This window comes from Anastrepha obliqua, chromosome 5 (assembly GCF_027943255.1).
Source record: "Anastrepha obliqua isolate idAnaObli1 chromosome 5, idAnaObli1_1.0, whole genome shotgun sequence".
Classification (NCBI taxonomy): Eukaryota; Metazoa; Arthropoda; class Insecta; order Diptera; family Tephritidae; genus Anastrepha; species Anastrepha obliqua.
Window position 1 is genome coordinate 76,726,585 of NC_072896.1, and position 14,718 is coordinate 76,741,302.

The 14,718-nt window shown below is 34.3% G+C and overlaps 1 protein-coding gene across 11 annotated transcripts in view; it reads right to left on the reverse strand.

Moving 5' to 3' along the window:
- LOC129248345 (thioester-containing protein 1 allele R1) overlaps positions 1-14,718 on the reverse strand; it is a 60,025-nt gene that overhangs the window by 2,656 nt on the left and 42,651 nt on the right. For 5 of the 11 annotated variants that reach the window (XM_054887864.1, XM_054887857.1, XM_054887856.1 and 2 more), the window contains exons 8-9: positions 1,534-1,712; positions 567-1,465 (exon numbers count right to left, since the gene is read on the reverse strand). In XM_054887864.1, coding sequence (XP_054743839.1) covers positions 567-1,465; positions 1,534-1,712 — 1,078 coding nt within the window. Of the gene's footprint in view, positions 1-566; positions 1,466-1,533; positions 1,713-4,146; positions 4,334-6,196; positions 6,387-7,511; positions 7,702-9,981; positions 10,220-10,683; positions 10,874-14,718 lie in introns of all 11 variants that reach the window. The other 6 variants (XM_054887854.1, XM_054887855.1, XM_054887863.1 and 3 more) reach the window with 5 other exon arrangements.

A 14,718-nucleotide genomic window follows, 5' to 3' on the forward strand; every position in this document is an offset into this window, starting at 1 on the left:
TTTTTGAAAAAGGAAGAACGATCACTGGACAATACTACAGTGAGTTATTGGAGGATATACCGCCGCATTTGGCGAAAAAAATATACACCACGATAACGCACCAGTACATTCATCCGGAGTAATCGCACTCCCCGTATTCACCCGATCTGGCTACCTGCCACTTTTTCTTGCACCCTAAGATGAAGAAATGGCTAACGGGAAATGAAGAAATGACGCGGGATCGTTATTTAATAGTTTGATTGAGCTTCTCTACCACTTTGGGGCGTGAGTCTTGACGTTGCAACAGAAATTAAGGTATCCTGAAATTTTGCCGACTTCGGGTAGGTTTTATAAACAACTCTTTCGGGTCAGAAATTCAGGAGGATATTATAATAGATTTGCCTATCAATTAGTCTTTTGAGAATTCTATAATATATATGTTTACTACTGTTTACTAAAGAAAGTTCCTAAATTCATTAGAAACCCCCAGTTATAGGCTAGCGGTCAAGCGCAAAGCCCCACATAGTAGTTTTCAGTCCACTGTGGTCCAACAATAATAATCAGTTACGCTTTTTCTTTTGACTCACCACATTCTCTAGGAACGCCAACAATACGAAAGCCGTCAGACCCAGTTCGTTCTGATGCGCAGAATCGAACAGTTTTCCATATTCCGGGAAGCTACCATTTGGCGCTTGTTTTGAAGCCAAGAAATCCAAGCCCTTCACAATAATTTTAGGATCAATGTCTGTGTATTTGGCTGCCTGATGGAATGAACGCATCACATATGCGGTCAGCCAAGTACTGCCAAATTTGTCGGATTTTCCGAAAGCGCTGTATGAACCGTCGTCATGCTTATAAGTTAGCTCGCGTTGATAACCAATCTCGAGGAATTTCTTTGCCTTCTCTGTAATTGCAGGCACATTCTGTTGGATGGCCTCCAAATAACGCAAGACCAGAATGTTGGGCACGAAATTGACCATATTTTGTTCGCCACAACCATAGGGCATGCGCACCAACTTGTCCAGATTTTTTACAGTTGGTCCGAGTAAGTCGCCAACAACCGAGAATTCTATGTACTCAGAATCGGGCACTGCTTCGGCTGGCACATCAATATTTATTTTCTCGCTATGTTCAGATTTGTCCTTGAGATTAATGAATACAGCACGATTTTCGTATTGTGTCACACCTTCGGGTTCGACTTTGAGCATTTGGTGAATGGCATCACCTGCTAACGGTGTAACGGCAGCTATTTTCAATGTAATCTCTCCCACTTTTTTGGGACGTATCATGAAGGATACACTCTTGCCGGTGTTGGATGGAATAGAGATACGTTTCGTGCGTTTAATCTCATCCAGCGGACTATCCTCAATCTCATTGGTGGCCTCGGTGAAGTCGTACTCCTTATCTGAGTTATCCATGGTCACTTCCGCGTCTAAAGGCTTGGGCATGTAGTTGAATATAATAACGGGAATAGCTATGACCTCGCCTTAAAATCCAAAATATAAGGAATGATATAAGCAAATGTAAATTAAGTGCGACTGAGCTGTTACTTACCGCGCTTTACCGAATATGGCAAATTGGTCGAGACGAAGAATGGTTGAAACACTTGTATTTTAGTGGGATTTGTTGTTAGAGCAAAACCACTTTTCGGATTCAAGGAGAAACCGGTAATGACCCAAGAAGTAATGGTGTCAGGGATCTTCTTGGTTAAGCTGAAACTTTCGCCTTCAGTGCTGGAGAACGTAACAAAATTCGAATTATTAATGTGAAAAAATTAATTGCGGATAAGTTAGTTAATTTAGGGCAAAAAGCAATAACAACAGCAAGCAACAAACAAGAAGCGCATGCAAGGAAAAAAAATATTAGTTTGACCAAATTCAACACATGCGGATTAGTTAAATGCGGACTTACAGAGGTTTATGTATGTAAGAGTGCATGTGCGAGTTATGTTAAATGTATTTGATGATTGCAAATATATATCTACACTATGTGCAAATTATGAAATCTACATTTGTAATAACGGTTTTTAACAAACGTCTACAATTCTAGGTAATTAAATGTGACAAGAATTTGTTAAAAGCGATAGCATTACCGGAAAATTGTAAAGGAATTGACTTAAAAAGTTCAATAAAAGTAAGTCATTTACGCTATCAAAGCATGATATGAGCGAGAGCTTTCAAGTTTGGCGAAAGTTTCCAAAGTTCCGTGAAAGCTCAACTTTACGAATCCGAAAGTAAAAAAGTAAACTAAGGAAAACGTAGAAAATAAAAATTTCATTAATGTGAAAAATATCATTTAACGTCGCTCCCTAATAGATGAGAAATATTTTTCTTTCGGCGATAAAAGTTATATATTAACGTTTGTTTTTGCTATTTCTTAATAACTTTATATAACAAAAAATATATTGTAATAATAATTTAAAGTTGTATTCAACCAAACCAACAACCTGCGCTACATAATTTATCAGTTATGTTTTTCATGTAGCACCGCAAAAACGCACAAAAAATGCGTCCAACAGGAAAAAAACGAACAGTACCCAAATAACAGCTATGGGAGTAAAAGCAGATCAACAGAAACGAGAGCAGGAGCGGTAGCTGGAGCATACATCAATAATTTCACAAATAACGCTCCGGTCGACTCCATGTTCCTTGCTACTACATAAACTTCAGAGAGCACGTAAATTGTGTTTGACTATTGCTCTGAGCTACTAGCAATAACGAAACGTAGTTTGGAGCCGAGCACAACAGTTGATCGGGCGTTTAGCGCTACCTGCTCGACTAGTCATATGTTTAACAGCAGAGCAGTAGCGAGAAGAAAAGAGAAAACTAAGAAATAGTGGAGTGATGGCTTAAAGTTAAATTAGAGGTGCTTCGCCCATAGAAAGCGGCCTAGGTGCCTACAGTCCCTTCGTTTTAAACGACAGTCAGTCGGATATAACAGGTAACATCAATTTTGTTCATCTGCAGCCTCTCTCAGCCTGTCAAGCTTGCTTGTAGATTAAAATAACTGTGGCTTTGATGGCTGCAGAAGAGAGTGGTGGAATGGGTTCCAGGCCAAAGAAGTTGTCCTCAGAGCCCATTCTAGCTAAAGAGTCAGAGGTCTCGTTACCTGCAATACACACGTGTGTCCCGGGATCCATATTAGCATCAGCATATTATGATTACCGACATAGTATAATACTGGACTCAACTACCCTTGAAGTTGGTGGAGAGCTGTCTAGGGCCACGAGCGCAGCTTTGCTGTTCGCTGCAGACACATACAGATCTGTCTCTGTACCACATGTCAATCATATCCAGAGTTTTCTGCACTTTTCTACAGATATTCATAAGCGAAGAGCCTGTTAACAAACAGGCAAAATCGTCCGCATATGGTTGTGCATAGACTCCATGGAGGCTTCCCACCACCTATTAGCCTCGGATGACACCAGCAGATCTTTGTCTGCTCACACTGTGGCGATTCTTTTGGCTACCATCGAACGAATCCTATTCACTAGCAAAAGTGGCAAACGCCCCCAAAAAGATGCCACTAATCGAACCCATTGTCGCCCATAAGGTTCATTGGAACACCTGATTTATATGGTAAGGATTATAGCACTTCTAATTTAACTTTTACTCGAACTCATTTAATCTTATCTCTGAGTTGAGCCATTAAGTAACAATTTCATGGAGCCTCAGTGCTAGCTTCTCATCGTACTCAATCTACCACTCGTTGGCCCAGTTTGTCTCATTTATTTCGATTTCTCATTTTTGAAAATCGAATGAACGATACTAAAAGTGTCCTCGCGTATTCTATATATGTAAGTAGATATAGATTGGTAACGGAATAAATATTTCTACTGCATTTCATTATCAGGCAACGGAGGAAATAACTTCTATCGGCAACGGAAAAAATATTTCTCATCTAATAATTGTTATGACACAATTTCAGAATTCGGGCAACGTTTTCAATTGGCCAATTCGAGATAACTGTTATTTTGGTCTCTCACAAATATGAAATAACTGCTTATTAAATTAAAAACTTAACGAGAAAACTTGAAAGCTCTCTCTTCCATAATACCACAAAGCTCATTAGCAGGTGAGTACGAACGGTAAAGCATTAGTTGGTAGTAAAATTTGTTCTCTGAAAAGTTATTTCTGTCAGAGAAAGTTCTCTGGTTTCTATCTTTACTTGGGCAATTCTTGATTGAACGAAATCCAGACTTCCTGGAAATTTCTACGCAGACTAACAATGCGATTTTCAACATGAGATGATTCTTCGCCTAACGAATCTTGTATGTGCTTCATAAACGTACCACCAGTAATGCGATTCGATAATCGATTGTATCCTTTCTTATGCAAATATATTTGTGTATTTCCTGCAGATTAGCAAAATGTGTACGTGAGTATGTCTATGAATACATACATATACATATGTAAATGAGTTTTAGCGATTTCAGGTAAAGTATGGAGAAAATAATTAGAATAAAAACAAAAAGCAATATTTAGTTAAAGGGAAAAGTATAAAAAAATATTAAAAAGGGTTGTTTGCACAAACCAAAAAATTTAAAAATTCAGAGAGATGAAAAAATGTTGATACAGTAGCGGTCAAAATAATCATAGATGGGCACACTGTATTATATATTTACTGCATTACAAAAAGCAGTAATCAGTAAAATTTTACTGCCACTGAAATTTAATTTGCATTACCATATTAAAATTCTTTTTAAATGATTACTGGAAAAAATTACAGTACAAATATTTTTTTAGAAAAAAAATTGCAGTAAAAATACTGGTAATGTAATTTGATTTGCACTTTTTACTGAAATTTTTTCCAGTAATCTGTAAAAAAAATATATTTACTGCATTTTTATTTTTTCTACAAAGTGCCCATCTGTGAAAATAATAATAGAGTAACTGCTGCGTTTTGACTATTTATTTATGTTTTTATAAAACTGAATTCATACTAAAACAACAATCGTATAACTTAAAGCTGCATTTGATTTACAAAAAAAGAAAGAAGAAAAACAAAAAAAACAAAAACACAGTACAGATATAAGAAATCAACGTGAATTTGAAATACTTTGAGGAAAATTTGCCGAATTTTTTAATATTTTATATTAAGCGTGAAACTTTGAATTGCATGATGAGCATTAAGAATATTGTTTTTAATGAAAAAATGAAAACAAATTTTTTCAAATTTTTTTTTTTGCATTGCACGAAAATAATAATAAAAAAAATGTAACAAAAATTAGGCGTGAAATCTTGAATTACATGATAAGTATTAAGTCTATTTTTTTAATAGATAATTTAACTTGATAATGAAATAATTTTTTCATGTGAAACCTTCAATTGCATGATAAATATTAAGCATGTCTTTTTCAATAAAAAAAAAAATTAAAATTAATTTAATAAATAAAGTGTGAAAGCTTGAATTGCATGAAAAAAAAATTAATAATGAAATAAAATATTTGTTTTGTAATTTTAATAGAAATTGTTTTTTGCAAAGTGTGAAATCTGCATGCACATTTATTGAAATGCATGATATTTATTTTATTTATTTACTGCAGTTTATTTTTTCTTTTAATAAAAAAATGTTTAAAGAATTTCAATTTTATTTAACCTTTTTAGCAAAGTGGAGCATTTTGAGTTATTTGATTTTCGTTGTAGTATAGAGTAGACTGTTTTTTTTGATTTAAAAAAAAATTTACAAAATGAGAAACCTTAAGTTGCATGATTTTTTTCATAGCACAAAATTTATTTTTATAAAACACAACTTTAAAAAAAATGTTTAAGCTTGACAATATGTTGCGCTGCTGTTGAACGGCACTGTATTTTCAATAAAAAGAAGAATAATAAAGTATTGAAACATCATATTAAAACAAATATTTATTGTAGCTCAAAATGTTAGAAAGTAGTAAAATTTTGTAGTAACATATTTTTAGGCGACTCCAGAAATTTTAACCATGTTACGATAATGACGGGAGTTTAGAAAAATTCATGAAATATACCGTAAGCCTGCATAAAATGAATGTTCTGCTTTCAAATTGGCAATAAATGAAATCACAGAATTATGTAGGATTTTATAAAAAAAGAGTTTCTTATAAAGTTAGTCCCTCCAAAAATGTGCTAGGCGCGTGTTTGTGTCAACTACTGTTTTTCGTATATATGTATTGTATTATATAAAAGTGCGTTTAGTCACGAAAGGAACAGTACTATCTTGAATAAATTAAATTATTTACTTTTCATTGTTATCGAAAATCCACAACTCTGCAAACTCTTTACGAATCTGCGGACTCATATTAGCGTCTGTAGGACTTGCTGAGGTAGTTGCATAAATGATTGGAGGAGATGTACTAGGTATAAAACCATTAAAAGCCGGCGCTGGTATAGCCTGACCAAGTGCAAAAGGTCTGATATAATAGCGGATGGCTAAAAAATTAATTAGAGATACCACAAACAAATAGGACTTCATTACGGAATGGCACATACATACTTGTAAAAACAATTAAAAAAATAAAGCAAAAAATAGAAATACACCATATTATAAGAGTAGGATATGATAAAATCAACCCTTCATGAAAAAGCTGCCCCTTTAATTTGTGATGAGCTACTTGAGTTTGTTCCATAATTGGAGGAAATTCAAAAAGCTTACAAAAAAACAGTACAGATTCAAAAAATCAACACGAATTTGAAGTATTTTGATGTAAATAAATGATAATCTTGAACTGCAAGATAAGTATTAAGAATATTGTTTTTAATAAAAAAAAAAATGTTGCGAAGTGTGAAACCTTGAATTGAATTGTTGTATTAAAACTAATTTTAAAAAATAAAAAAAAAATTCAAAGAATAAGGTGTGAAAGTTTGAATTGCATGATAACTATTAAGTCCATTTTTTTTAAGAATGAAATAAAAAACTTGTTTCTGCCATTTTTTGTAAGTTTATACAAAAAAAAGTTTTGGAAAAAATAAATAAAATTAATTTAATTAAATAAGAAAATTTTGGAAAAAAATCAAATTAAATTAAATAATAAAATAATTAAAAAAAACTGTACGATTCGTGAACCCTTAAGTCGTGTGATTTTTGTTGTAGTATAAAATTTATTTCTATAAAAACAAAAATTAAAAAAAAATAATTGTTAAATCTTGACATTATGTCGCGCTGCTAGTATTTTGAACGGCACTGTATTTTCCCAATACCAAGTAGAAAAACAAATTTGTGAAGCATCATATTAAAACAAATACAATATATAATATTTGCATTAGCTCAAACTGTTAGAAAATAGTAAAATTTTGTAGTAACATAGTTTTAGGCGACTCCAGAAATTTTAACCAATTTACGATAATGAAGGGTGTTGAAAAAATGTATGAAGGATACCACAGGCCTGCACAAAATGAATATTCTGCTTTCATTAGTCACTCCAAAATTGTACTAGGTGTGTGCTTGTGTGAACTTCTGCTTATAAGGCTAAGCTGATATTATTTCGTATTTATTATTTAAAAGTGGGTTTTGTCACGTAAGTAACAGCACTATTTTGAATAAACTTAATTATTTACTTTTCATTGTTATCGAAAATCCACAATTCTGCAAACTCTTTACGAATCTGTGGACTCATATTAGCGTCTGTAGGACTTGCTGAGGTAGTCGTATAAAATATTGGAGGGGATGTACTAGGTATAAAACCATTAAAAGCCGGCGCTGGTATAGCCGGACCAAGTGGTAAAGGTCCAATATAATAAGGGATGGCTAAAAAATTAATTAGGGAAGTTCCAAAGCATTAGGCGAGAGTGAAAATTTTTATATACACAGCAAATATAAAGGAATTTGAGAAGAATATTTTAGAGACCACAAACAAACAGGTCTTCTTTGTGGCACGGAATATACTTGTACAAAGAAGAAAAATAAATAAAAATACACCATAGTATAAGAGTAGGATATAATAAAATCATCCTTTCATGAAAAAGCTGCTCCTTTATTTTATGATGACCTACTTGAGCTTGTTCCATACATGGAGGAACCTTCAGTCAGATGGCACTTGCCGATGACAATCGTTGGTCAAAAGGGCCGATCAAGCGGGATTTAATTAAATTTTAAAGTTGTAAATAGGCATCAAAATATTTTTGCAGCCGTAGTCGAAATGTGGGATTTCCAGGAAATGGAACTTACGAAATTCAACGATATTCATGCTAACTATTTGGATAATTTAACTTTTTAGGAAATATTTCGGGTTAAAAATTAATCTTCTTTGTAATAGAACACAAAGAAGAAGACTCTTCAAAAAAATGCCATGCCTGGAAGAGTTAAGCAATGTGATTTTCTGTTCATTCGACTCTGCTAAAAAGTGTGTGGCTTGTGCTTTTGTATGAAGACGTGCTTGAATAGGTCTTTGAAGAGCTTAGTTCCGATGAAAGTCTTAGATTCTGCCTAAACAATAGACAAATTCTTAAATTTAAATTATTCAATAAAAAAAAAATAGACAAATTCTTAAATTTAAATTATTCAATAAAAAAATTCTGAAATTTTTAAATTTAAATAAAAAAAAGTAAATTACATTTTTCAAATTTAAATTTTAAATTAAAAATTAAAAAATTTGTGAACTTAAATATAATTAAAAAAATTATAAATTTACAAAAATTGTTTCACAGGCTAGCTTTGTATGAAAGAAAAAAATTGTATATCAGTCCTTTTCTTAAGTAATCCATTCACTCCCAGTAGATCTACCATTTGACCACTGTTCGTCGAGAGAACAAAATTTTACGTTAGAACTCCTCAGTTGTCGTTGAACCCATTGCACACACATATACACCATACATATGGCAACCACAAGCATGACACAAAATAAATAAATAGCCGTTTAAGGAAAGAATCCAAACTTTCAGCCAAAATATTTTTGTACGTAAAAACTTGCACCAAGTATTGATATGGATTTTTGATTACTTTTGGTGGATATTCGCAAGTCCATCTTGTATGTGCGCATGTGTGTGCATCTTTTATACCTACATATTTTACTATAATTAGATTGGTAAAAACTCCTTAGAAGGTCTTAGAAAATTCAGGAAATATAATATAATATATAAGTTTATGATTTGAAATAAGACGTGCGGTAACCGCTTACGCGATTTTTGCCGAGTTTAACCCCGCCAGTCGCTTTTTTCTCGTGCTAATCGGCGCCAATTGGAAACACCAAGTGAAGCCAAGTCCTTTACTTGATCTTTTCAACGCAGATGAGGCCTTCCTCTTCCTCTGCTAACCCCAGCTGGTACCGTATCGAATACTTTTCACAATACCGCATCGTATTTTGGCTGAAATTTCATTAGCTGGGGGAGAACAGGATACTAATATAGATTTAGAGTTGGATGGAGTTACAGCGGGTAGATATTCCTTTTTGTTAGGAGTATCTATCGGGCTCAGCGAAAATGAAAAAGTGTAGTACTCTGACCTATTTGGCGTGAGGTTGTATACACATACATGTAAGCTGATTTGGCTGATTTAAGTAAATAACTTTAAGTGCTTACGTAAATTAAGTTAAGTTTACGTCTGGCGTAAATAGGATTCAATTAAATGAGAAGAGTTCTCAATAAAAAGAATTAACTAAATTATATAAAAATTAGTATAGAAATGGTATAAAAAACTGGCATAAACATTCATTGTGTTAATTACAAAAACAGTTGGAACAATGTAAGTGTCAAACAGAACGAGTAAGATTCACTCACAAAAATGCTTAAAGCTTAGTCTACACTTCTCAAGAAGACTTAGTACAAATTTGTAATTATTTATACGTACATAGCTCTAACAAAGGAGCATAAAGGAGCACCCATTTTTTTCATATTAGTTGAGAGTTTTTTTATTCACTCTTTTTTATAAAAATTAAAAAACAAAAATAGTTAAAAAAGAGTTAATTTCTTAAGAGCTGTAGACAATCTTAGGAAATTTGTGAACTAAGCTTAAATAAGAAAGATTATCACACAAGAGGCATCACGAGCGCTCAAAATTTTATCAACAGAAATTTTAGTACGAATTTCATACGGTATAATGGTGGCCACATTCAATGTCAAAAATATCCAATTTTCAATAAAATTTTGTCGCGCTTGTAAGCTCAAATCAGTCGTGCTATCATTGCTGACATCATCTAACGGCCCAACGGTGGTGGAGCTGGTTGTCATCCACGTTTCTGTAGTCGATTTTCTACGGTTGCCAGAAGCAGCTTTAATTGGCACGCACCCACCACTGGCGCCACCCGCAACTGGACGTTTTCTTCTATGGCCTAGTCGAAAGACATGTAAAGGAGCAACAGGAAATATGAAATCCCTCATTATGAAATGCATTAGTTTTTAATATAATTGTGTATAGGAACTTATTTAATTGCAATTATGAGCTGTGCTAAATTTCAGATACAGTTTAACCTCGATAAGATGAAAATCACTATAACTTTTGCAAAGGGTCGGTTATTTGAAAAACAAAGTAGAAATTTAATATAAACCAGACGAATTCACTTTTCGTGTTCTGTATGAGTTCTGCATAAATATACATATGTACGTGGATATAGTATATACGTACGCATATGTATGTACATATGTAAATAGTATATAAGTGCTTTTGTTTTGACTGGCACGTCCAAAATTTGCTAACATATACATGCATATCGATCTGATGAAATGTAATTTCCAAATAAAGTACCAGAATTTATTCTTGGGCGAATTGCACTTAACAAAATCAAGAGGCTATTACCCAAGTAACCGAAGATCCAGGTTACCGAAGATCCAAATTTCCGAAAACATTTTACGTATGGTTGGTATTACTGGGGGATTTATAGTTTTATATCCGCTTATTAATCTCGAACGTGGTCTAGACCTGGGACGAGCAATTCCCACTCCTATGTTAGGTCCACGTGAGTAAAGGATCTCATGAAAGACTTGAACTGCAATGATCAATTTGAAAGTCAAAGAGGTGATATCGAATTTTGACATATAATATGTATGTATGTATGTATGTAAATAGCGTAGGCTGAACATTTCAACGGTATATTCAATGAGCAGATGGCACGAACCCTGTGAAATGCTATATTTGCGGAGAATACAAGTAATTATTCTCTTTGAGAATGGCATTCTCATTTTGAGAACTATTAGTTAAGGCTGTAGAAAATGCAAGATATAAAGAACATAAAATAGAATGGAAATTTTGCAGCATTTTTTAGCATTATACGAAATTCAATTACTTGACAAGAGTTGGCATTTCAAAATCTGTACACATCCATGTGCGCTCTTTGTATGTACGTATAGGTGGTCTCACGCGTCGTTCATGCAAATGTACAGCAAAGTACGCTATGTCATCTAGAATATCCTCTCTCATTGCGACTTTTGCGTCAATGAGATCGGTATCGTGAAAAATTAGCTCTTCTTCAGGGATTGGAGCCGGAGTCCAATATATAAGTGTCGCCGCTTTTGAGTTTAAAATACCAGTAAATTAAAAAAAAAAACGAGTAAAGAGACGCAAATGAGTGTAGTGTATATTAATATATGTAGATATATATATAAGTATGTACAGTCCGGTTCACTTGATTAGAGGCAATAATTTTAATGAAAAAAAATAGTTATTAAAGCAACTGTGATCTGGTAATCCCAAGTGAGGAAAAATTCAAGTGAGGATTGATTTGCTCGAAAATAAACGTGCAACAAAATATTATTTCATCTAACGGTATTTGGCAGCAGTAAAACTTCAACAGCTTTAATACTGTGCTTGATTTATTCGGGGCACTAACCAAATAAGGAAAAATAATAACAAAGATAGAACATTTTCTTTTTTTACATTTGTTATTTAAAGCTTAATTGTTTGTGCTACCACCTTGTTTATAAATTACTTCATTCATTACTTTGATGAATGGATTTGACAAATTCTCCAGATAGGTTCAGACCAGGCCGTTTTAATGATTCGAATTAAAGCTTTTTTGTATTCAAATTGCTGCTCACTCTCATAAACATTCTCAATGGTTTTCAGATCTGCGGAATATGGAGGCCATGCTAAAGTTTTAATTAATAGGTCCAAATGTTTCACGCATTTCGGGGAAAAATGATTCCAACAGGGCTTTATGGTTGTTTCCCGTCATTTTGTGGTCTACAATCTTCAATTTATCCCCTTATCATAACATCACCGACGCGGTTATGATGGCTACTCAAGTACCTTTACTCCTTTCTTAAGTCATTGAAATAGTAATTGCATTCATTCGACCCATCCAGATTGAACTTCTTTACGTCACTAAATACTATCTTTTTTTTTGATTCACTGGGATTGTTATTTTTAACATAATTCCAAGCCAATTGAGGCGGCGTTCTTTGAGAAATTTATTCAAAGAAGTTTCTTTTTGTAATTTTTTAAGCTTCAGATGTGGCACTTTTTGAATAGCCCTTCGAACAGTGGATTTGGCTGTTGGCTGCAGCATTTGCCATTCCTTTAATTTTTGCTGTTGAATGGCCGGAATTCGATGCAATCCTAAAGAATTTGCGCATTTCATTAGGTGTTAATCCCATCGCAGTTTTACCTTCGTGGTTCTTACCATAGGAGGCACCTTGTTTCACGTAAAGATCCATAAGGTTTGGATATCGACCTATCTTTTCGGTAATTTTGGTGATTTAAAAGTCCCTCTGAGGTCAAGATACTGATTCGTCCTTTTTCACGATTTGTTACACCTTTCAGCTTTCCCATTTTATTAGAATTAAGAAATTTTCGACCAAACACAGTGAATGCTTAAAAAACTATGCCTTTTTACAGCTTAAATGCGCAAATAATGTAGTCAAACTGAGTGCCTCTAATCAAGTGAAACGGACTGTATGTGATGTGCTCTATAATGACCTGTAGTTTACTAAATGTTATGTTTATAAATGCTTCCATTTGAAGGTATTGAAAATAATGCTAATTTAGCTTTCCTAGGGCTTTTTAAACTGTTCGAAGAATAATGTTTAGAACAATTTAATCGTCAACTTACATTCCAAATTAAATTTTGTGATAATTCTCTTGCCGTAAAGGTCGAAATAATACTCTTAATTGGGAGCTAATGGGTTAATATGCTCTACAAAAATATCTTTAATGAAATTTTATCGTACATATCTTAACCACTGGTTTCGCTCAGACAAATATTTTAACCATTTTTTCCACTTTTTTGAAAACATGGGGCATGATAACTTTAGTAGGCCACAAAATTTCTCGCTAACCCTTGGAAATCCATTGAGTGTTTTATTACTGGATTGGTATATATGGCGGCCGCCGTAGTCGAATGGTTTGGTGCGTGACTACCATTAGGAGTTCAGAGAGAGTTCATAGCGATCGCGCCTCGGCATGCAATGGCCAACCTCCGAGTTTATTTCTGCCAAGAAAAAGCTCTTCATAAAAAATATTTGCCGTTTGGAGTCGGCTTGAAACTGTAGGCCCCCCATTTGGGAAACAACATCAAGACGCACGCCACAAATACTACGAAAGTTGCCTTTTATTTTTGCGCTTTTGTATCAACACTATGTGTGATGAACTGTAATTTGATCATTTTATCGAAAACTTTGTTATTTTTAGCATAAACTTACGTAAATGTTTCCACTTCCACTTAGCTTTATTTGTTCTTTACTCAGTGAGTTGAAAACTTCATCTCGCTCAAAAGATTGAATAACTCGAGAAAATTTTCGGGCGGTGATTTATTACGATTTTCGGCGTAGGTAAGTAAATTATCGAGACAGAAGTACATTGATCAACTTGCATCAACTTTTAGCATTGAATCACTACTTGATCTAAAACAATAGTTTCAACGTGGCTGTCGATTCTTGCAGAAAGAATTTCGTGAAGGCCGTACGAAAACGGCTGTTGTGCCAGAAAGAATCCGTGTGGTTGATAAAGCAAAGTCGTCATGTGACATATCGTGCGATAGAGGGATTCTTGGGCATTAGTGGGACCAGCATACTTTTAATATTAAATGAATATTTTATTGTCAAGAAGATTTGTTTTCATTGGATACCGCATAGTTTGAGAATTGCCCAAAAACGGGCTCGTGTCGATTGATGTAAAGAAATGTGTGTGTTGTATAAAGAAATTCAGCCGCGCTAGTTCAAAGCACGTCTATAATGTCAGAACAGGTGACAAATCTTCGATATATGCATACTCGGATGACTCAGAAACGAAACAGTAATCAACTGTATGTGTGTTCTAAGATTAGTTAAATCCAACAAAAGTTGTTCGCCGAAGAAACACCTCAAAGCAAATAGTCGAATGGTCGCCTGTTTCTTCGAAAAATTTGGTCATGTTACAACTGTATCCCTAGACTTCCCTTTGAAAGGCTCTTCAAGACGACTATACCGTCAAGAAGGGAGTGGCAGACACCAAGGCCATAGAGAAAGGGGGATTTAAATTTTTATACAGATGGTTCCAAGCAAGACGATAAGGTTGGCTATGGAGTTTTCTCGAAGGAATTAGGACTGGAACTATCCGTTCGACTACCAGACTACTGCAGTGTCTATCAGGCACAGGTTCTAGTTATAAAATAAGTGGCTACATATCTAAATACGCACGCCGTAACAAAAACGACTATAAATATGTTCTCAGATAGCCAGGCGGCCATCAAATCAATGAATGCGGCTTTACTAACGTCGAAGGTTGCACAGGAATGCCGGGCGGTCCTAAATGATATTAGTGACGTATTCAAGGTTACCTTATTTAGGTTCCGGGTCATAGAGATATTGAGGGAAACTGCAAAGCTGATGAGCTAGCCAGAAAAGGTACTGCTCTTCA